Source organism: Gorilla gorilla, chromosome 18 (assembly GCF_029281585.2).
Source record: "Gorilla gorilla gorilla isolate KB3781 chromosome 18, NHGRI_mGorGor1-v2.1_pri, whole genome shotgun sequence".
Classification (NCBI taxonomy): Eukaryota; Metazoa; Chordata; class Mammalia; order Primates; family Hominidae; genus Gorilla; species Gorilla gorilla.
This window is the reverse complement of record NC_073242.2, coordinates 97,879,144-97,903,618: the sequence shown is the minus strand read 5'-3', so window position 1 is coordinate 97,903,618 and position 24,475 is coordinate 97,879,144. Positions and strand designations below refer to the sequence as shown.

General features: G+C 46.1%; 1 protein-coding gene across 3 annotated transcripts in view; it reads right to left on the bottom strand.

Annotated features, from left to right (window-relative positions):
- Positions 1-24,475, bottom strand: part of CDH3 (cadherin 3) — a 54,168-nt gene that overhangs the window by 20,567 nt on the left and 9,126 nt on the right. For all 3 annotated transcript variants that reach the window (XM_004057869.5, XM_055366264.2, XM_055366265.2), the window contains exons 3-4: positions 1,956-2,041; positions 159-302 (exon numbers count right to left, since the gene is read on the bottom strand). In XM_004057869.5, the coding sequence (XP_004057917.4) occupies positions 159-302; positions 1,956-2,041 (230 nt within the window). The remainder of the gene's footprint in view (positions 1-158; positions 303-1,955; positions 2,042-24,475) is intronic.

The following is a 24,475-nucleotide window of genomic DNA, read 5'->3' as shown; positions in this document are numbered from 1 at the left end:
TCTGTGAAGAGGAGCACTGCCATAGGAGAATCTGCTCACTGAACAGGAGAGGTTTTTCTGTCTCAGCCCCCACATTCAGTAGCAAGAAATCTCATGCAGGTCTTTGGATGGGGGTCCCTGGGGCCACCAGTGCTTCCCAGGAGAAGGCACAGTCGTACCTGATTCAGTCTCTGGGGGAAGGGACCCTTGCCATTTTCAGGGACAGATATTGGAGCAACCACCCAATCTCTCTTGTGTCTTCGTAAGATGCGTTTGGATGGGAAGATCTTCAATGGATTCCTTTCCTTCAGTGACCTTCTTTCCTGCAAGGAGAGAAACTCCTTAACCCAGATGTGCAAATAGCTGGAACATGCTCAACATCCTCTCACCTATAAGAGTTAAGGGTGGCTGGGCATGGTAGCTCACGCCTATAATCCCAGTACTTTGGGAGGGTCACTTGAGCCCAGGAGTTCCAGAGCAGCCTGGGCAAGATAGCAAGACCCTAAGTTAAATTAAAAAAAAAAAAAAGTTAAGGGTGAGGAGACCTAGATGAGCCTATTGCAAGGGAAACTCGGTGTTTACTTATACAGGAGGACCAGTGAAATATACTACAGCACATCCATCTAGTGGAATACTATGCAGCTCTAAAAATAAGAATGAGTATGCTCTCTATGTGCCAAAAGGGAAAGATCTTTTTTTCTTTCTTTTCCTTTTTTTGAGACGGAGTCTCGCTCTGCCACCCAGGCTGGAGTGCAGTGGCACGATCTCGGCTCACTGCAACCTCTGCCTCCCGGGTTCAAGTGATTCTCCTGCCTCAGCCTCCTGAGTAGCTGGGATTACAGGCATCTGCCACCACGCCCAGCTAATTTTTGTATTTTTAGTAGAGACAGAGTTTCACCATATCTGGTCTCGAACTCCTGACCTCAAGCAATCCACCCGCCTCGGCCTCCCAAAGTGCTGGGATTACACGTGTGAGCCACCGCATTCGGCCCGATTTTTGACTTATGCTGTCAAATGGAAAGATTAAGGTATAGGGCAGCTTAATAGAGTTTAGCATTTTATTTAACAAACACGTTGTGCTTAATATGTGCCAGGTACTGTTCCACCTTTTGTGTAAAAGGGTAGGAAATAAGACCATATAGTCATATTTTCTTGTACATGGATGAAGTCAGGGAGAATACAGAAAAAAACTAATAGTGGCTATCTGTGGAAAGAGGGTAGACATTGTGCTGTGCTGATACACTGTTAAGTAGAAAAAGAAAGGTGCAGACATGTGAACAGCATCCTAGCTTTTGCATAAGGAAAGGAATCTGTTTTTATATATGTATATATACGAAATAGGTAACATGTAAAAACATGTATAATATAAATAAATATGTAACACATATAAGTATAGACTATATATAAACTCTGGAAGGAAAGAAACTGGGACCAGTGGTTAACTGCGTGAAGGGGTGAAGGGGGCTTTGGGCAAATGGAGGCAAACAAAGGGAGATTATTTATTGTATAACTTATTATTATTTTTTATTTTTGAACCATGTGGCTATATTAGCTATTCAAAAATTAAAACGAAGTGTGGCCAAGCACCCCAGGTGTATCTTCCTGGAGGCTCATGGGATTGGCAGGCCTGCGTTTAGAGCTGCCTTCAGTGGGGGTTAACATGGATGATAAGGGAAGGAAGTAAAGGAAGGTGGGAGAGGGAATCCGAGGGACTCAGTACAGTGGGTGATTACTTACAAGGCAGCTCTTGGCTCCACTGGCCTGACCTTAGGCACCACCGTTGGGTAGCTGCAAGCACTACCCCCCTTAGATCAGTGCTCACACCCAAGATGTGGACAGCTGAGGACTAACACTACCTCCTCTGAAGGGCTGGCTTGGCTCACAATGGCCACAGCAACCAAGGGCTCCTGGCCAGCAATCTGGGCATGCACAGAGAACATCTTTCTTTTGTCCTGCAGGTGGACATGGTGTTTTACCTGGACTGTCCCGCCATTCCGCACAGTGAAGTCATCATTATCAGTGCTAAACAGAGCTGGCTCTTGCCCAGGGCAGCCCATGAATACTGTGGGGAAGGGGAAGAAAGAGCATTAGGAAGGCAGGAGCATTCTGGAAGTTGCCCCAGGAAAACAAGACTGACAAGAGTCCTCTGACTGGATCCAGGACTGCTAAGTAGCTGCAGAAGGGGGACTTGGCTTACTTTCTCTGACCAGGAGTGTGACTAATACAAGTTTCAGAGGAGGCTTCCAAGTTTGGTTTTGAGAGGGAAGATCGCCTGGTGGTCAGTTTGTGGGTCAAACTCTTCTTTGTTCTTGGTCCCAGAGGACCAAGATCATAGACATTCAGGGACATTAGCCCCAGGTGGCCTCATGTAACATGGGGTTGACTAAGGTCATAGCTAGAGGCAGAAGATTTTCTGAAGGCTGTGAGAGTCTATTTACACACAATATATATGCCCACGGGATCACTTAGACAACCTTTGGTTGTTTCAGTTCATTTCGCTCCTTCTGAATCCCCAATGCTTGGCTACTCTTTAAACAAGCACTCCGAGTTAGTAACCACCATTCACCAGCTGGAGGTGAATTTCATCCTTATAACTATGATACCAAGGTAGGTATTATCCCCCACTTTTTTTTCTTTTCTTTTTTTTTTTCTTCGAGACAGAGTCTTGCTCTGTCACCAGGCTGGAGTGTAGTGGCACAATCTCAGCTCAAAGCAACCTCCACCTCCTGGGTTCAAGTGATTCTCCCACCTCAACCTCCTGAGTAGCTGGGGTTACAGGTGTGCACCACTATGCCCAGCTAATTTTTGTTTTTTAGTAGAGATTGGGTTTCACCATGTTGGCCAGGCTGGTCTTGAACTCCTGACCTTGTGATCCACCCGCCTCGGTCTCCCAAAGTGCTGGGATTACAGGCATGAGCCACCGCACCCAGCCGCCTTTCCAAAGATTAGAAAACTGAGGTTCAGAAGCCAGGTCTATCCGACTCCAAGGCGCACACTAGAGAATATTCACAACCAATGTTGTTACCTACTCTTCCTTATGGCCAACGCAAGAAATCAGGGAATCTGCCAGGGGCTATACCCTGGGTCCTGTCAGCACCATGCTCTGCCCAGTGCTCCCATTTTTGCTAGGCTGCAACATAACAAAGACCACAAGGACGGCCCCACGCCTGTCCATAGATATGTCAGGCGAGGGCACAAACTGTCCTTTCAGAAAGGCTGTCTTTTAGTTTCAGATTATTATTATTTTGGTTTAAAAATATCTTTCCTTAAAATAAGAAAGGATAACAGATGAGGGTTTTTTTTTTCTTTCAATTTTTACTTTTTTTATTTTTTGGAAACAAGAGTCTCACTCTGTCACCCAGGCTGGAGTGCAGTAGCATGATCTCGGCTCACTGCAACCTCCACCTCCCAGGTTCAAGTGATTCTTCTGCCTCAGCCTCCCGACTAGCTGAGACTATAGGCACGTACCACCATGCCTGGCTAATTTTTGTATTTTTAGTAGAGATGGGGTTTCACCATATTGACCAGGCTGGTCTCGAACTCCTGACCTTGTGATCTGACCGCCTCGGCCTCCCAGAATGCTGGGATTACAGGCGTGAGCCACTGCATCCGGCCCAGATGAGGTTTTTAAAATAATAAAAGTAATATGGACATGACAAAGTATTCACATAGTATATAAGAGCACAATATAAAAAAGTAGAATTCTTTTTTTTGAGACAGGGTCTCACTCTGTCACTTAGGCTGGAATGCAGCAGTGCAATCATAACTCACTACAGCCTCAACCTCCCAGGCTCAAGGGGTTCTCCTGCCTCAGCCTCCTGTGTGGCTGGGACCACAGACGCATGCCACCATACCCGGCTAATTTTCCTTAATTTTTTGTAGAGATGGGGCCTCACTTTGTTGCCCCAGCTGGTCTCGAACTCCTGGGCTCAAGCACTTCTCTTGCCTTGGCTTCCCAAAGCACTGGGATTTCAGATACGAGCCACCACGTCTGGCCGAAAAAGAAGAATTCTAAAGGATTAATATCCAGAATATGTAAAGAATTCATAAAACTCAACAACAACAAAACCCAATTTTAAAAAAACAGGCAAAGGACTTGAAAAAACCTTTCTCCAGAGAAGATATACAATGGCCAATAAGCACATGAAAAGATGCTCAATATCATTAGTTAGTAGGGAAATGCAAATCAAAATCACAATGAGATACCACTTCACATGCACTAGGATGGCTATAAAAGAAAAAAAAGAAAACAACAAGTGTTGGCAAGGATAGAGGGAAATTGGAATCGTCGTACACTGCTGGTGGGAATGTGAAATGATGCAGCCACTGTGGAAAACAGTTTGGCAGTTCTTCAACGTGTTAAATGTAGAATTACCATATGACCTAGCAATTCAATGCCTAGATATACACCTGAAAGAACCAAAAGGATTCAAACAGATACTTATGCATTCATTTTTACAGCAGTGTTATTCATAATAGTCAAAAGGTAGAAACAACTCAAGTGTCCATCAAGAGATGAATCTTTTTTTTTTTGAGATGGAGTCTCACTCTCTTGCCCAGGCTATGGTACAGTGGCTCACCGCAACCTCCACCTCCTAGGTTCAAGCAATTCTCATGCCTCAGCCTCCCGAGTAGCTGGGCCTACAGGTGTGCACCACCATGCCCAGCTAATTTTAGTATTTTTAGTAGAGATGGGGTTTCACCATGTTGGCCAGGCTGGTCTCGAACTCCTGGCCTCAAGCGATCCACCCACCTGGCCTCCCAAAGTGCTGGGATTACAGGAGTGAGCCACTGCACCCGGCCTCTACACGAATTTTTTGAAAATCATCTGGGCATGGTGGTATGCACCTGTTCCAGCAACTTGGGAGGCTGAAGTGGGAGGATCATTTGAGCCCATGAGTTTGAAGCTGCAGTGAGCCATGACTGCACCACTGTACTCCAGCAAGACCCTTTTCTCTAAGAAAAAAAAAAAAGAATTGACCAGGGGCTAGAGAGAGAGAGAGGGGAGGGGAACTACTACCTAATGCCTAATGAGTACAGAGTTTCTGTTGGGGATGATGAAAAAGTTCAGGAGATAGATAATGGCGATGTTGCACAAACTGTGGATGTGCTTAGTGCTACTGAATTATTTACTTAAAAATGGTTGAAATGGTACATTTTATGTTATGCCTATTTTAACACACACACAAACAAAAGTCTGATATGGGAAGACAATCACTTTGGTAAACAATTTGGCAGTACATATTGATATATTAATTCCCTAAGACCCAGAAAGTCCACTGTGATGTACAGACCCAACAAAAATACATTTGCCAAAACCTATGTATTATAATGTTCATAACAGCACTATTCATAATAGCTAAGCCAGAATCGGCCCAAACAATGAGGGAGAATGGCTAGAAACACTGGGTATATTCACATAACGAAGTGAATGAAGCACAAGGACAGGCAACTACATGGGAAATTTAACAAACATAAGGTTGAGTAGTAGAAGCCAGATATGAGAGGACATATGCAAGTTTCCACTAACAGGAAGTTCAAAACCAGGCAAAACTCATCCAGGCAAAGGAAGTTAAGACACTGGCCATCTTTTAGGCAGTGGACTCAGTGAATGGGAGAGGACAGAGGGGCTTGAGGACCCTAAAGAGCTGCCTCAGAGCCCAAAAGCTTACCACACACAGAAGGATCCTCTGTGGGAAGGCTGGAATGTGATCACAAGAAAGAGAAGATTGCTTAGGAACCAGCCCTGCCTCCTTGACGACATCCCCGCCGAGGAGTGCTGGGCTGTGACGTGCTTGGCCAGTGGGAGGAAGGGGAAAGGAGATCTGGGCCTGATTCAGTTTCAGAGGGTCCCAGGGGCCACACGATCCCCAGGTGGCCCTGCCCTTTATTGCCAGCACACAGCTTTGTAGACTCATCTTCTGAGGAACCCTGCTTTGCCTTAGTGCTAGAAGGACCAGGAACGATAATGTGGCAAAGGTTAAATCATCTTCAATATAGGGCAAAAGTTAAATAATCTATGGGGGCACTTACTCCATAGGTTATTTATCCAGCTATGCAATATAACACTTTATATAGGGAAGTTCTTATACTATGATAGTAAAACAAAATAAGAATGCAGAACTACTATGTAATACATGTAACTATGCACAGAAAAATGACTGAAATGAAATGACCTTTCCCAATGATGAAGGTCATCAGAAACTTATTTTCAAGTTCACTGCAATAACCATTTGGCCATGACTACCTGTTAGCAACTTATTTTCTCAATTTTTCTGCAGGTCCAAGTTTTCCCTTAACACGAGTTGTGTCCCTCCAAAATTCTCATGTTGAAGTCCTAACCACTGGTACCTAAAATGGCCATTAAATGTGAAGACAGGGACCTTAAAGAGGTAATTAAGGTAAAATGAAGTCAGCCAGGCATGGTATCTCACGCCTGTAATCCCAGCACTTTCGGAGGGCGAGATGGGCGGATCACCTGAGGTCAGGAGTTTGAGATCAGCCTGGCCAACATAGTAAAATCCCGTCTCTACTAAAAATACAGAAATTAGCCGGGCATGGTGGCCTGTGCCTGTAGTCCCAGCTATCTGGGAGGCTGAGGCAGGAGAATCGCTTGAACCCAGGAGACAGAGGTTGCAGTAAGCCGAGATCGCACCACCTCACTCCAGCCTGGACAACAGAGCAAGATCCATCTCAAAAAAAAAAAAGAAAAGGTAAAATGAACTCATTAGGCTAGGCCCTAATCCAGCATGACTGGTATCTTCAGAAGAGGAAGAAGTTTGGTTTGGACACAGGTAGTTACAGAGGGAAGAGACCATGTGAAGCCACAGGGAGAAGTTGTCCATCTACAAGCCAGAACTATAAGAAAATAAATTTCTGTTATTTAAGCCACCCCAGTACCTGGCACTTTGTTATGGCAAACCTAGCAAGTGGGCATCAAATCTCAGCTGGGCATGGTGGCAGGCACCTGTAGTACCAGCTACTTGGGAGGCTGAGGTGGGCAGACTGCTTGAGCCCAGGAGTTTGAGTCCAGCCTGGCCAATACAGCTAGACCCTGTCTCTTAAAAAAAAAAAGTACATCAATCTAAAATCCCTCCCCTTCTAAATTACTATTAATAGATAATATTTATGTACTACTTTTTTTTTTTTTTTTTTTTTGAGACACAGTCTCGCTCTGTTACTCAGGCTGGAGTGCAGTGGTGCAATCTCAGCTTACTGCAACCTCCACCTCCCGGGATCAAGCGATTCTCTTGCCTCAGCCTCTTGAGTAGCTGGGACTACAGGCGTGCACCACCACGCCCAGCTAATTTTTGTATTCTTAGTAGAGACAGGGTTTCACCATGTTGCCCAGGCTGGTCTCGAACTCCTGGCCTCAAGCGATCCACCCGCTTTGGTCTTCCAAAGTGCTGGGATTACAGGCATGAGCCACTGTGCCAGGCTGATTCAGTATTATTTAAAGCTGGGCTGAACACCCATGTGAAAGTCCCTCAAGAATCCATTAATTGGAAATAGCACTGCTGATGTAGAACTTGAATTAACTTATTAGGTATTTATGCTTTCTCATTTGGAAGATGGATATTACACTTCACAGAACCATCATGAGTAACGTACAAGTTGAAACTCCAAACCACGATGTAGTCCCAGCTGCTTAGGTAACTGAGGTGGGAAGATACCTTGAGCCCAGGAGGTCGAGGTTACAGGGATCCATGCTCTTGCCACTGCACCCCAGCTGGAGACAGAGCAAAACCATTTCAAGAAAAATAAACCCCAACCGGGAATGTATAGACCCCCAGAACCTTACAGACCATTACCCACCATTTACCACATGAGGAAACTAGGGCTGGGGGTGAGGGGTGGTGGCGGTGAGATGACTAGCCAAAGGTCGAACAGCTTGGAATTAGAATGAGAACCCAGGGTGGTCAGGTTCTAAAGCCAGGTTCGTCAATGCAGCATTCATTCAAGAACTACTTAAGTACTAATGACGTTCTTTTTTTTCTTTTTGAAACGGAGTCTTGCTCTGTCGCCCGGGCTGGAGTGCAGTGGCGCGATCTCAGCTCACTGCAAGCTCCGCCTTCTAGGTTCACGTCATTCTCCTGCCTCAGCCTCCCAAGTAGCTGGGACTACAGGCGCCCGCCACCAGGCCCGGCTAATTTTTTGTATTTTTAGTAGAGACAGGGTTTCACTATGTTGGTCAGGCTGGTCTCAAACTCAAGTGATCCACCCACCTTGGCCTCCCAAAGTGAGTGACTAAAGGTCACTTTTTTTTTTTTTGGTAGATACAGGGTCTTGCTATGTTTCCCAGGCTGGTCTAGAACTCCTGGGCACAAGTGACCCTCCCACCTTGGCCTCCCAGGGTGCTGGGATTACAGGCATGAGCCACTGTGCCTGGCCACTTTTCTCAATCCTAAAACAGCCCTCTTCCTAAGGGAAGATCTTTAGCCAGTAAAGGGCTAACCAGACAACTCTGTCAATTATTTCCTTTAAGGAGAGACTCAATGACTCCAATCCTCTCCTACCAGGTAACCCAGCAGGAGGCTAATGGATTGACTCCCCTACTACTCAGAAGACTTAATCCCCAAAACTCTGAGAGCTGCTACTGCCCACGCCCCCCACCCCACCAGGAGCTAGAAATCCTCTTCCCGCTGTCTGCAAAATCTGCTTCCCACTAGAGTGTACAACTCACTCTACTACCCTGTCTTCTGGCATATTTCCACTGTTACATGGTTCCACATATTTGTAGCACAGTATCTGGGCTGTGCATCTATTCGTAGAAGGGACAGTGTCAACAATCAAGGGGAAGCCAACGGTCATGTATTATAGGTGTATGTGCCTCCCACTCAGGGTGCAGATTCCAGATACATCTGAGGGGCTGACCCCATCAGCTCTAAACTGCTTTGAGTTGGGTACAGAGCACAACCAAGGGGCAATGGTCCGGACTGATAGGAATAAGCTTCAAACACCCACTCTGCTCAGGATACCCAGCTAAGTGTTTTCCTACCCAAATCCTCACAAAATAACCTGCAACGTGGTATTACTTCTCCCAATCTGACAACTCAGGAAACAAGAGGCTGCCAGGGGTTGAACTGCCCCAGGAAGCAGCAAGATCAGGTTTCAAATCCTGAAGGCAGGGAAATAATGAAGAATACGAAATTTGGAGTCCAGAAGACTTGGATTCCAATCCCTATAGTGTCACTTATCTATCACATGATTGGGCAAATTGTATGATTATATAGAAGCTCAGTTTCCTCATCTGGAAAATGAAACAATACCTACCTCATCAGGTTATTAGGAAGATTAAATGGGATAGTGTTCAAACAGCACTGAATACTGTGCCTGGCCCAGAATAAGTAAGGTAAGCTCTCAATAAAAAGGTACCTTAGACTACTTACAATTAACCTAGGCTTCTGACATCCACATCCTGGCCTCTTTCTATGTATACCATCGAAAAATTCTCTCTCAAAGTGGGAAGAAGTTAGCTACAGCTGTATGCTTTACTCAACGGATGAAGCTGATCAAAGATGGTGACACATGGGACCAGAGGGCACAATAGGGAACTGGCTCAGTCTGCATTTGGAGAGGGCTGTTTTGTAGGGGTCCTCTGTGGTTTACCAGAGGAAGCAGAAAATGGAGATTTCATGAAAAAGCTGGGCTTTCTAGGGAAACTTGCTAGGCACATGTAGGAACATGAGTAGTCTTCTCTGCAAGCTATGAGTCAAGACAGAGTAAATGGTAAGCCCTGGGGCAGATCATTACAATTTCCTCCCAGTTGCTTCCTGGCACCACTGGCTTGTATCACTAGTTTCATAATGAAACTGATACGAAACCAGGTCTCATCATCACTCATCCCTCCTTTACCCCGTCTTTTAATAGTCAGCGAAGTAAACTGACTCCTGTTCCTAACTGCAGCATGGTTCCACAAGGCCACACATCTTGGCCAAATCACGGGGGCATGAATGGGCTTGCATCAGACTCTTTCTGGGGCAACTTGATGATGAGCACATGGGGCAATAGTTCAGAATTTGAGGCTGGAAAATGAAAGCCTAAACATAGCTCTTTCTTCCACACCCATCCAGGGCTTCAGACAGTCATTTGACCGCATTAGCCTCAGTTTCTCCCACAAGGATTCTGAATTACAAGGTCAATGAACCTGATGAAGAGGTGCCTGCTCTACCAATATAAATGGACAGCTTTTAGCACTGAGCCTAAATGTACATTCCCTAAAATATTGTCGGGGAAGGGAAAAAGGGAATCAGTAACCGGAGGCTGCTTCTAGAGAAATTAACAATTAATATCATAGGACACATTATAGGTAAAAATAAATAAAAAGAGAAATTAACAACAAAAAAGCCAGAGCTCTATGTATCTGCACTCGACAGAAGACATCCAGTGGAAACCAGGAGTCTCTGGCCTATGTTCAAAGCTCCTCTCTAAAGATCATCCTGCCAAGCCTGGCCTCGGGTCCTGAACTGGCGCCACTAATAAAACTTGGGCAAGAAGAGTTTGGTCCCTGGGGTACTAGAGCTATTGGGAAAAGAAAGCTTTTTAAATAGACTTATAAGAATTGATGGATGCTGGGCTGAGAACTCATTCCTCTTATGTTCCAGGCCTGCTTTTAGGTTGGAATTTGCCTAGACACCTCCATACTCCCAAGGGAATACTTCCTTGAAGGTCAGGAGCTTGTCTCTTCCTGGAGGTGCTATGTGGTCCTGATGTCCAACATTACTGGATGTTCTGGCAAAATAAAACCACCCATCTCTCTGTAGACAAAATGTCCATCAAGTGATCACTCTCCACCAATTTCCCTACTGATCTCTGGGTATTTTGACTAGAGGAAAAGGAAAACATCATCTTAAACATATTGTGGCCAAAAGGCAGCCTGGGGAGTTGGGGGAAGAGATTGCCTAGGAAATTTCTATTCTAGCTTGCTTTAGCGACATACCTAGCTCACAAAACAAACAAATTTGTCCTTATAGCTATCACTACCTTCTGTTAAGGGATTGGGATAAGAGGGCACCGGGGAAAAGTAGGTGGAAGTGACTTGAAGAAAGATTCTGGCATTTTTCCTAAGTAAAACTACATATAGAAAAAAGTTCAACAACTAAGAAATACAAATTAAAAGGACAAGTGCTGTGTCACAGTTGGGAACTGGGTGCTGCTATATATTGCTAGGGGTGGGGGAATATTAACTGGCACAACCTTTCTGGCAAATTAAAATGCCTTAAACAAGCCCGTTGACCCAGGAATTGTGCCAAGATACCATCCCAGATGTGACAAAACCATACCTGCCAGGATGTTCGTGACTTGCTTAATAGGGAAAAAAAGCAAAAAAAGGTCTCAACAACCTAACTCTCAACAGAACAGTTAATTATGCTGTGCCACAGTCATCCAAATGCCTAATCTACAGCCTTAAATATTATAAAAGAAAACCTACCCAGGAAAAAGTATTTTGCAGAGGGGGAAAAAAGCAGGTCATAAAGCCATTTATAGCATAAGGCTGACAATTATTATATCAAATATTTATAGTTTTATTCTTGTACCAAAAAGAAAAGAGAGAGAGGGGCTGAGCCATGGTACCAAGGCTGTGGTCTGCCTCTCTCCGTCACCAAGTATTTTCCACGCACAAGAAAACCAAGATGGTGGCCAGTGAGCCAGACCCGTTTTGAGGAGACCCACGGGAGGGGTCATAGGGCAGCAAAGTGGGGTGGGGAGAAGAGGCTGCACATGCTGGGATCCCAAGAGGCCTTGGGGCTCCTGGATTCACTTGGGACCCACCCCTGGGCATGCTGGGAGGCCCATTGCCCTTGCCTAGCAAGCTTGGGGCAGCTCTGCAAGGGCCTGCCAGAGCCCTGGGTGCACCTGTTGGGTGTCCAGACCTTTTTTCCCAGAGCTGTAAGCAGAGCAGCTCCTGGAGGGCAACAGAACCCAGGTGGAGTGCAGTTACACCTGGCGGATGGCGCCCATCTACACACAGGCCCCCTGGACCTGGATCTTCTCACAGATAGGGCTGATGGGGTGTGTGAGGGCCTCAGCTTGCAGCCCTTCTCTGACCCAGCCAAGCAGAAGAGGAAGCTGGGATACTGGGGAGGCAAGCCTGGAGAGTGAGTGGTGAAATCATTCAGACTCGGGCCCTCTGTCTCAGATCAGATACCCTCAACAAAGACTCAGGTGGAAAGATTGGGAAATGGACGATTGATTTCAAATATTCATTTGAAAAGACAAAGGTCCCGTATGGGTGGTAGGCCCCCATTTTGCTTATCTTCCAGTTTTTCCACAGTAAACATGTATTTGATTTTCAATCAGAATTTGATGTGAGTTTTTCCCCCGACTAGAAAAATTATATGGCAACCCCATGTCATTGAGGGTGGAGAAAGCAGTTCCAGGGGAGTTTTGGCTGACGAAAGCTCTGCTGTGTTCATCAAGTTCCTCATAACCCTTAGGAGGTGAGTCTTCCCTCCCAGAGTGAAACCCAAACTAGGCACTCTGAGAGTTTGGAACGCGGCTGACTCAGCATGAGGTGTGCTGTCTGGCTCACTGGCTACCATCCTCAAGGACCATGCCAGAACAAAGATCCCAGTGATCAACATGAGACAGCTGTGATAACAATTAAGGGTCTGGTAGGTAAAAGTGCTGTGTATTGGCTCTGCAGCCTTGGGTCAATCACATAATCTCTAAACTGTTTAACAGTAAGTACTCAATAAATGTAAGCCATTTATTGCTGCTTAATTTCCAGTCTCTAAAATGGGAATACACACACACACACACACACACACACCCAGGTGCTTGTTAGGGTCAAATATGATGTGTTGTGCTTTATATTTATTTATTATTTTTTGAGACAGAGGCTTACGCTGTCACCCAGGCTGCAGTGCAGCGGCATGATCTCGGCTCATTTGAACCTCCCAGTTTCAAGTGATTCTCCTGCCTCAGCCTCCCGAGTAGCTGGGACTATAGGCACGTGCCACCACGCCCAGCTAATTTTTTGTATCTTTTGTAGACATGAGGTTTCACCATGTTAGCCAGGCTGGTCTCAATCTCCTGACCTCGTGATCTGCCCGCCTCGGCCTCCCAAAGTGCTGGGATTACAGGCGTGAGCCACTGCGTCCAGCTGTGTTGTGCTTTAAAAAGCACAATAAAGTATTAAAAACCAGGGGCAGTGATTTAAAAAGCAACACAGAAGGACAGGAAGGTGAAGGCCATTCAGAATCCTAAGATAAGCAGAAAGTTTAAAAATGGGATCAACTGCCATAGAGGCAAGCATAGGAAATTAAATCCCAAATGCCATGCAGCTAGGCACAGTGGCGCATGCCTGTAATTCTAGCACTTTGGGAGGCCAAGGCGGGTGGGTCACTTAAGTCCAGGAGTTTGAGACCAGCCTGGGCAACATGGCGAAACCCCATCTCTACCAAAATTAGCTGGGAGTGATAGTGCATGCCTGTGGTCCCAGCTACTTGAGAGGCTGAGGTGGGAGGATCACCTGAGCCTGGGAGATCAAGGCTGCAGTGAGTCGTGATCACACCATGCACTCCAGCCTGGGCAACAGAGAGAGACCCTGTCTCAAAATAATAATAATAATATCAATAAAATGCTATGCTTCTTTCATTCACATCTCACCAGTTTGTTCCTTTCTATACATTTAGCTCTTCAAAGAGGCCTTAATGTTGTCACAGAGCAGTGATTCCCAAACATAGCTGACAGAATCATCTGGCAAACAATTTAAAAAATCCAGATTCCCTGCCGACCGCCCACCTATCACTTCTACTGAGTCAGCTTCTGGAAGTGGATCTGGGGAAAGCAGTTTGTTGCTTTTTTTAAAAGTTCTTGATTCTCTCATTTATTTCTCATGAGAAGGTAAATTGGTATGGCTTTTTGATGGCACTTCAGACCACATATCAAAAATTTAAATATCCAGATCCTTCCTCTGACCAACACTTATATCTGTCTATTCAGTATCTCTTTTGGATGCTTTCAAGATATCCTGAAATCAGTATGTCAAAACTTAAATTCACAATCTTTACTTCACCCAAATATGGTCTTTTTCCAGCATTCTCCCCCAGGGAATAGCATATCATGTACTCAGCTTGAGAACAGAATCCAGGCATCAGAAGCAGCCCAGAGTCTGGAGCCAGAGTGCCTGGGCTCAATTACCAGGCCCACACTGACTTCGGGTAAGTTGGCTAACCTCTCTGGGCCTGTTTCCTCAGCTATGAAATGGGAATAATGCTAATATCTACCTCAGTTGAATGAGTTAATACTTAGCATAGTGGGGGGAGGGGGGAGGGATAGCTTTAGGAGATATATCTAATGCTAAATGACGAGTTAATGGGTGCAGCACACCAGCATGGCACATGTATACATATGTAACTAACCTGCACATTGTGCACATGTACCCTAAAACTTAAAGTATAATAAAATAAAATAAAATAAAAAATAAAATAAAATATCTGATAAAAAAAATACTTAGCATAATGCCTGGCATATGGTTTAGCTAGCAGCTGCTTCTTCCTCGACCATTTCTCCCTTAGAGCTTCCCTTCCCAGACTATCACCCACCAAGACTTAGGCCCCTTCCATCTATACCCCCACCACCTTAGTGCATACAACATCATCTTTAGTATAAATGAGTGCAAAAATCTCCATTTAAAAAGATGAATCTCTTAAAAATGCAACAGCATAGTACATTTGAAAAAAATGAAATAAGGTCACTTTCGGCCGGGCGTGGTGGCTCACGCCTGTAATCCCAGCACTTTGGGAGGCCGAGGCGGGTGGATCTCGAGGTCAGGAGATTGAGACCATCCTGGCTAACATGGTGAAACCCCGTCTCTACTAAAAATACAAATAAAAAGTTAGCCGGGCATCGTGGCGGGCATCTGTAGTCCCAGCTACTCGGGAGGCTGAGGCAGGGGAATGGCATGAACCCGGGAGGCAGAGGCGGAGGTTACAGTGAGCTGAGATCGTTCCACTGCACTCCAGCCTAGGTGACTGAGCAAGACTCCGTCGCAAAAAAAAAAAAAAAAAAAAAAAAAGGTCACTTTCCTATTTGAAACTCAGTGATATGCCTTTGTTCTTGGGATAAAAAACAATCTGGCCGGGGACGGTGGCTCATGCCTGTAATCCTAGCACTTTGGGAGGCCGAGACAGGTGGATCACCATGAGGTCAGGAGTTCGAGACCAGCCTGGTCAACATGGTGAAACTCCGTCTGTACTAATACAAAAATTAGCTGGGTGTGGTGGCAGGCACCTGTAGTCCCAGCTATTAGGGAGGCTAAAGCAGGAGAATAGCTTGAACCCAGGAGGCGGAGTGTGCAGTGAGCCAAGATCACGCCACTGCACTCCAGCCTGGGTGACACAGCAAGACTGTCTCAAAAAAAAAAAAAAAAAAAAAAAAACAACTTTAAAAAATCCACCAGCCTCCGGGAGCGGTGGCTCACGCCTGTAATCCCAGCACTTTGGGAGGCTGAGGCAGGTGGATCACGAGGTCAGGAGATCGAGACCATCCTGGCTAACGCAGTGAAACTCCGTCTCTACTAAAAATACAAAAAAAATTAGCCGGGTGTGGTGGCGGGCGCCTGTAGTTCCAGCTACTCGGGAGGCTGAGGCAGGAGAATGGTGTGAACCCGGAGGTGGAGCTTCTTGCAGTGAGATTGTGCCACTGCACTCCAGCCTGGGCGACAGAGCAAGACTACGTCTCCAAAAAAAAAAAAAAAAAAAGGCTGGCTTCAGCCTCCCAAAGTGCTGGGATTACAGACGTGAGCCACTGCACCCAGCCAAAAATATCTTTTTTAAAGGGACAAGGTCTTACTATATGGCCCAGGCTGGAGAGCAGTGGCTGTTTACAAATGCAGTCATCATGCACTACAGCCTAGACCTCCTAGGCTCAAGTGATCCTCCTACCTCTGCCTCCCCAAGTGGTGGGACTAAAGGTGCATGTCACCATGTCCTAAAAAACAAACTCTTTAATGTGCCAATCTCTCTCTCTAGCCACATTGAGCCTCTTCTTAAATACAGCATAACCCCCTACCACAGGGCCTTTGCACACACTACTCCCTCTGTCTGGAACAGTGTCTCCTTGCATTCCCATCCCGATTTTACACAGTTAACTCCTGACATCTTTCAGATCCCAATTCAAAAGTTACTTTTTCAAGGAAATTTCCCTCAACCCTCCCCAACTAGATCAGATTCCCCTGTGAAAAACCCTTCTGGCTTTGAATAACTTTCCTCCATAGAATTTATTACAACTTGTGATTATATGTTTAGTAGTGATTGGCCGGGCGCCGTGGCTCACGCCTGTAATCCCAGCACTTTGGGAGGCTGAGACGGGCAGATCACCTGAGGTCAGGAGTTCAATACCAGCCTGGCCAACATGGCGAAACCCCATCTCTACTAAAAACACAAAAAAATTAGCCAGGTGTGCTGGCAGGTGCCTATAATTCCAGCTACTTGGGAGGCTGAGGCAGGAGAATTGCTTGAACCCGGGAGGCGGAGGTTGCAGCGAGCTGAGATCCCGCCATTGAATTCCAGCCTAGGATACAGAGTAAGACGCCATCTCCAAAATAAACAAAAAAAGTTACTAGTGATTATTTAATTGCCTATCTCCCCCGCTAGAATTTGCTTCTCACTGTCTCCCAGCATTTAGCACTGTGCCCAGTACAAAGTAGGTGTTTAATAATTGTTGAATCAACTATGAAAGTCACGTGACCCAACAATTTCACTTCTAGAAATCCAGTCTAAAGAAATATGTATACAAACTATTCCAGCTATAACAATACTGCTATTCCTCCTGCCACTGGCACTTAACATTGATGTACTCACTACATGCTGTTTCATACACAAACTCATTTAATCTTCACCATAACCATATGAGATCCCCATTATTATATTCATTTTACAGATGAGAAAACTGAGGCACAGAGGTTAAGTAACTTGCCCCAAGGTTCCACAAGTAGTAAGTGGACAAACAGATTCAACCCAGACACAGTGGCTCTGGGACCCCAATTCAGGCACTCTATACATTATAATACAGATATATTTCATGCAAATTTCAACTGCAGAAATTTGAAATGGTGCCATAAATATTAGTTTTGCTTTTTATGTAAAGTTTGAAGAAATGCAAATCCCCCAAATTAAAAGTTTTAAGTTACATAATTTCAAAGCTGGAGAGTAGTGAATTGTAAGCATCCCCTTGGCCCCTCCACCCCATAGATACACTTCATATGTATTCATATGAGAATATAAGTCTTGAATCATGGGAATTATGAATTATTTGTAATTTTCTTTCTTTTTTTTTTTTAGACGGAGTCTTGCTCTGTTGCCCAGGCTGGAGTGCTGGGGTGCAGTGGCACAATCTCGGATCACTGCAAGCTCTGCCTCCCGGGTTCACGCCATTCTCCTGCCTCAGCCTCCCAAGTAGCTGGGACTACAGGCGACCGCCACTACACCCGGCTAATTTTTTGTGTTCTTTAGTAGAGACGGGGTTTCACTGTGTTAGCCAGGATGGTCTCCATCTCCTGACCTCGTGATCTGCCGGCCTCGGCCTCCCAAAGTGCTAGGATTACAGGCATGAGCCCCAGCGCCCAGCCTATTTGTGGTTTTCAAGAATGCATCCTTTATATAAATGCAACCACCCTGTCCTAGGCTTTAGTGCAGCAATATTTGAGTTTAAGAAAAAAACTCATAAGCTCCTCTTGGGGGGAAAATAAGAACAGAAATGGGTGTCTGCTTTAAGACTGGAAATCAACTTTTATTCAGCAAAATGCTTGCTAACTAGATTTTGAAATCTAAAGAAAAACTTGAGAAAAAAATGCACTTTGAATTGACTGATGACACATTCTCAATCTCTCAACACCCAGGGAAAATAATGCTAGTGTGAATGAATGTGGTAGTTTACTTCTGAGTCATGCAATTTAAAAGTTTTTGATTCTTGGTGAATTCATATGCTTTTGAAACTATTGACTATTATTTAGATAGTCATAAAACAAAAGTTAGTATGAAAACTATTTTTAAATGGTATAGTAACCTTAAGTTTACAGCAGAGTCTGTCTTAAAGGTATTGTTTAAACATGAAAGCTCAATTTATCTGGATGATGTTAAGATGAACCGTTCACTCGATCATCTTTCTACAGCAGTCTTTCCTAATAAGGCAATTACTGATAGTTAGATTGCTAAAAATCCAAACACTTTACAATTTTGATGTTAACTCTTCCCTACCACCACATCTGTAAAAGATAAAAGTAGAAGACTGGCTAAATAAATCACGGTACATTCACCATGTAAAAGACTACGGCGCTATTAAAAACGAGATAGATGTGTATTTAACAGTCTGGAAAGATGCCTGTGATTCTAAGTTAAAAAGCGAGTTGCAGAGTAACATTTGTATGCATGATATAGTCCAATTCTTGTTTTTAAAATTCCTGTATGCATACATAAGTTTTTTGTGCAAAAAAAAAAAAAAGGGTCTACAAGGATTCCTATAAAATCAGTAACTATGTGCTTGCCCTTAAGAGAGTAGAACTGGGGAAGAAATTTCACGTGTTTTTCTCTTTATTTATTTTTTGTTTTTTTTTTGGAGACAGGGTCTTGCTCTGTTACCCAGGCTACAGTACAGTGGTGTGATCTTGGCTCACTGCAACCTCTGCCTCCCGGGCTCAAAAGATCCTTTTTTTTTTTTTTTTTTTTTTTTTGAGACAGCATCTCACTCTGTCGCCCAGGCTGGAGTGCAGTGCAGTCGTATGATCTTGGCTCACTGCAACCTCCATCTCCCAGGTTCAAGCGATTCTCCTGCCCCAGCCACCTGAGTAGAGTAGATGGGACTACAGGCATGCACCACCATGCCTGGCTAATTTTTGTATTTTTTGTAGAAACGGGGGTCTCACCATGTTGCCCAGGCTGGTCTCGAACTCCTGGGTTCAAGCAATCCTCCCACCTCAACCTCCCACAGTGCTAGAATTACAGTTGTGAGCCACCATACCCCAGCCTTCATGTGTTTATTTCTGACTTGCTTCTATTGACAGGCAGTAGAGTTCAGTGGTGTAAGCTCAGTCTGCTTAGGTTTGAATCTGAGCTCTACTACTTACTTAGCTGTGTGATCCTGGGCAAGTTACTTAACTTCTCTGGCCTCAGTCTCCTCACCTGTAAAATGGGGACAACAATAGTACCTCCCTCAAGGGATGTTTGAGGATTAAATGAGCTGATGCATATAAAGTACTAAGAACTTTATCTGTCACATAGTAAGTGCCACATATTTTTATTGAAAAAAGTGTGTCTTTACAGTGAACATATTTTCATGTATTAATTTGAAATCCCAACCAACCAACCGTCCCTATGTAAACAATATAAAATGGTATACATTGGGGAGGAGACGATAAAAAAATAAAAAGCTCCCCAGGCAATTTGATCACCAGCCAAGCTTGCAAACTACTGACTCAGAGGCCAAAAGCAGGGATAAACCAGTTGAAGTGGGGCTGAGTCCCAGCTGAGGAATGCAGGAGACTTCTGGAAGCGGAAAAAGACCATAAAAGACAAGAGAAGAGCAGGTCTCGAAGTACGGTGGGAAGCGTGGATGAAGCGACTCTACAGGGAGAAGGCAGTGTGTGGGCCTGGTGTCCTGTCCTGGCTTGTGTGGGGAGAGCTCACAAGTTGCTGTTTCTCCCCTGCCTGAAGTTACGACAAGATGGGGCATGCTGTGCAAAGGCCGCTCAGAAGGCAGGCAGCCTTCAGCAAGACACCCAGGAGAGCAGCCGAACCCTCCACCTGGGCCCTCTCACTGGCCAGTGAGCAGTCCAGCCAGCCGCCCTCTCATAGCTCCAGGGCCATTTCCCACGCACGCACAGGGAAGTTAGGGCCTCAAGGCTGAGGAGCCTGGACTCAGTAACTCACCTCAGGCCACATCATTTGGGATGAGAAACAGCTTAGAATCCATTTTTCCCTTGCCTGTGCTGGGATATATACCATCAGGTCTCTCCCCACTGCTGGGTTTAACGAGAGTCTGAAGAATTTCCAAATGGACCCAAGTGCAAATCATTTCTCTAAACAGTAGTTCTAGCTTCTCTATAAAATGACTGGGGGCCAGGAATGATGGCTCACACAGGAAATCCCAACTTTGGGGGGCTGAGGCGGGTGGATCACTTGAGGCCAGGAGTTCAAGACCAGCCTGGGCAACATAGTGAGACCCTGTCTCTAAAAAAAAAAAAAAAGAAAAAGAAAGAAAAAGACTGGGAGATCTGGGGAATACCTGTGGTCCCCAAATTTGGAGGAGGAGACTTCTTAGAAAGATGCGCATGCACTCTTAGGCACAGTTAATTCCTGGGGATCAACGACTTCCTAAAGCGAATGTGAGACCCTAGAGTAAGAACTCAAGCAAAAATACCTTCTACTTCTCCTAGCGTACAACACAGGTTGTCAAGCTCTCTTGCTAATAGGTAACTTCCAACTTTAAAGTGGTCTTGAACAAAAGGGGGGCTACTGAGATTGAAGGAGAAGAAGAGGGCCTGGGATTATACCTCCCCATTCCCCATCTCCCCATTTAGCCCTAAGATGCCTCAGAGTCCTAGGGAAAAACAGATCTTTCCTCTTGGGGTTCAGTAGCACCTGGAGAGGCTCTCACGAAGGGAGGCAGCCCACCAGCCCTCCCACCTCCTAGCTCTGTGGCCTTGGCTCTGAGCCCTCTCCTCAGATGTTAGACAGCCACAGAGCCAGAGTCCTGAGTTCAAAGATGGGGTCGAGGGAGAAAGGAAGACGTTTGGCTTTTTGAGACAGAGTCTTGCTCTGTCGCCCAGGCTGGAGTGCAGTGGTGCGATCTCGGCTCACTGCAACCTCTGCCTCCCAGGTTCAAGCAATTCTTCTACCTCAGCCTCCCGAGTAGCTGGGATTACAGGCACACGCCACCATGCCTGGCTAATTTTTATATTTTTAGTAGAGACAGGGTTTCGCCATGTTGGCCAGGCTGGTCTCAAACTCCTGAGCTCAGGTGATCCACCCGCCTAGGCCTCCCAAGGCGCTGGGATTACAGGTGTCAGCCATCACACCGAGCCCGTTTGGCTTTCTTTCCCCAGGTGAGGCATTCTGGTTCACTGCCCAAGCAGCAGGTCCCCAACACTCTTAAGTCCAGCAGACAGAGGCAGCTGCAGCCTGGAGGGAATTCTGTCAGCTGGAGGAATTTGCAGACCTCTGATGCCCTAGGTAACCCAGAGCCCCGAGGATGCCCAGATTTGGCTGGAGGAGGAGGAGTGAGTGGGGAAGGGTCTGTCAAGCTCTTCTACCCAGAGCAAGAGGTGGGAGGTCTTTGCTGCTGGAGGCAGGTGGGGGTGGGGTGACAGTTCTCTGCAGAGGGCTGTCAGTTTGAGTGCTCTCAGACCTGGTATCTGAACCTTCCTTGCTCCCCCATATCTTAAAAGGGAGGCCAGAAGTCCTGGGCAGAAGTGCCTGCCACCCCCCACCCTCCCGGCGATTAGCAGGGGCCTGTGGAGGGAACAGGAATTCAAAGCCCTTGGGTCAGAAGTTAACTATTTCCAATCTTCCTCTAATTTGGCTGGGGCCAGAAGACTCCAAATATTTTTCCCTTTCCCACCCTGATTTCCAAATGGTCAGTGCCTCATACTTAGGGGGTCACACCTGTGTTCAAAATGTGACACCACAATTTATTAGCTGGGTGACCTTAGATAGTTACAAAGTGACAAGCCGAGGTTTCCTATCCAGTTAAATGGGGCCAATTCCACCCACCTCATGGGGCTTTTAGGAGGATTAAAGGGGCTTATTACATAAAGTACACAGTGTGATTCTGGAATTCAGTAAGCTCTCAAGTGGTATCTGGGTGGTGGTGGTGAGTTTTCACAGCCCTTCCTTGCCAGCCCTGCTGCCTGGGTTGGCAATGCCAGGTGACTAAATGAAATAAGAAAAAGGCAACTGAGGCAGACATGGTCCTCCAGTCTGAGAAGCGGGAGGGGAGTTGAGAAGGGTTGCTGGGAGTGGGGGCCAATATCCTGGTTCCAGGGAAGACTTCAGAGACCCTGGCCTCCATACTGGTACAACTGGGACTTCAGCCATTATGTCTCCATACTGGTACAACTGGGATTTCCCCAAACACTTTGCTGCCTCTGTTATGGGGTGAGACAAATTTCAAGCGGGGCTGGACCCTGCCTATGCCTCACTGGCTCTCCCCACCTCACACTCCATGATCCAGCCAGATTCAATGTATCCAAGTCCCCGGAACCCTCATGTTGTTCCTCTGCCAGAACACTCCACGCCACCTCTCATGCCCAACTCCCTTGCCTAATTCTTCTTCCTTGGCTGCCAGGTTGGACATCAGTTCCTCGAGGTTTCTCCAAGAACATGTCAGCAGCCTCTCCTATGTAACTCTATATCACTCCTTTCCCACCTCCCCCTCAATCTCTTTTTCTTTTTTTGAGACGGAGTCTCGCTCTGTCGCCCAGGCTGGAGTGGAGTGGCTTAATCTCAGCTCACTGCAATCTCCGTCTCCTGGGTTCAAGCCATTCTCCTGCCTCCCGAGTAAGCTGGGATTACAGGTGCTTGCCACCATGCCAGGCTAATTATTTTGTTTGTTTGTTTGTTTGTTGTTAGCAGAGACGGGGTTTCACTATGTTGGCCAGGCTGGTTTCGAACTCCTGACCTCAAGTGATCCGCCTGCCTCGGCTTCCCAAAGTGCTAGGATTACAGGTGTGAGCCACCATGCCCGGCCCCTCCTCAATCTCATATACGCATGTATTGTACTTATTTGTCTGTCTCTCTATACTAGCAGATAAGTGGCCCTTTGAGGCCAGGATTTTTGCACATTTTGTTCACTAATGAATTCCCAGCACCTAGAACAGTACCTGACAGTAAACAGTACCTGAACTCTAATCAGGAGTTCACTGAGGGTTAGGAGCTGTGGCCTTACTTACCCTCTGAGTATCTAGTACCTAGTAGGTACTCAGACATTTGTTGGCTGAATGACCGTTTCAACTTGGCTTTGGATCTCAGACACCTCACTGTTTCTATAAGAGAGGAGCTAGATTTGAACATGTTGGCCAAATAAGAAGCTGCTGCGCACCCACACACTGGTAGGATAAAAATCTCCACCCAGGGCCATGCACAGTGGCTCACACCTGTAATCCTAGCACTTTGGGAGGGTGAGGCAAGACGATTGCTTGAGGCTAGGGGTTCAAGGCCAGCCCAGGCAACATAGTCAGACCCCTTCTCTATTTTATGTATTTATTTATTTTTGGAGATGGAGTCTTGCTCTGTTGCCCAGGCTGGAATGCAGTGGTGCAATCTCGGCTCACTGCAACTTCTGCCTCCCAGGCTCAAGCAATTCTCCTACCTCAGCTTCCTGAGTAGCTAGGATTACAGGGGCACACCACCACGCAAGGCTAATTTTTGTATTTTTAGTAGAGACAGGGTTTCACCATGTTGGCCAGGCTGGTCTCGAACTCCTGACCTCAAGTGATCCGCCCACCTTGGCCTCCCAAAGTGCTGGGATTACAGGCGTGAGCCATCATGCCGGCCGCCTCTAATTAAAAATATATATATATTTTTTTAAGACAGAGTCTTGCTCAGTCACCCAGCCTGGAGTGCAGTGACACGATCTCCGCTCACTGCAACCTCCACCTCTCAGATTTAAGAGATTCTCCTGCCTCACCCTCCCAAGTAGCTGGGATTACAGGCACCTGCCACCACGCCCAGCTAATTTTTGTATTTTTAGTAGAGACAGGGTTTCACCATGTTGGCCAGGCTGGTCTCGAACTCTTGACCTCAGGTGATCCGCCTGCCTCAGCCTCCCAAAGTGCTGGGATTACAGGCGTGAGCCAACGCACCCAGCTGCAAAAAAAAAAAAAAAAAATTTATTTAAAAATTAAGAAAAAGGCCAGGTGCGGTGGCTCACACCTGTAATCCCAGCACTTTGGGAGGCCAAGGCGAGTAGATCACCAGGTCAGAAGATTGAGATCATCCTGGCTAACACGGTGAAACCCTGTCTCTACTAAAAATATAAAAAATTAGCTGGGCATGGTGGCACATGCCTATAGTCCCAGCTATTCAGGAGGCTGAGGCAGGAGAATCGCTTGAATCCGGGAGGCGGAGTTTACAATGAGCCGAGATTGTGCCACTGCACTCTAGCCTGGGCAACAGAGTGAGACTCCATCTCAAAAAAAAAAAAAAAAAGAACAAATAAATCTCTACCCAGAGAGAAGTTCTCAAGAAATTCAGCCGGGAGCAGTGACTCACGCCTGTAATGCCTGCACTTTAGGAGGCCAAGGCGGGTGGATCACGAGGTCAGGAGATCGAGACCATCCTGGCTAACATGGCGAAACCCCGTCTCTACTAAAAATACAAAAATTGCCCGTCTCTACTAAAAATACAAAAAATTAGCCGGGCGTGGTTGCGGGCGCCTGTAGTCCCAGCTACTTGGGAGGATGAGGCAGGAGAATGGCATGAACCTGGGAGGCGGAGCTTGCAGTGAGCCGAGATCACGCCACTGCACTCCAGCCTGGGCGACAGAGCGAGACTCC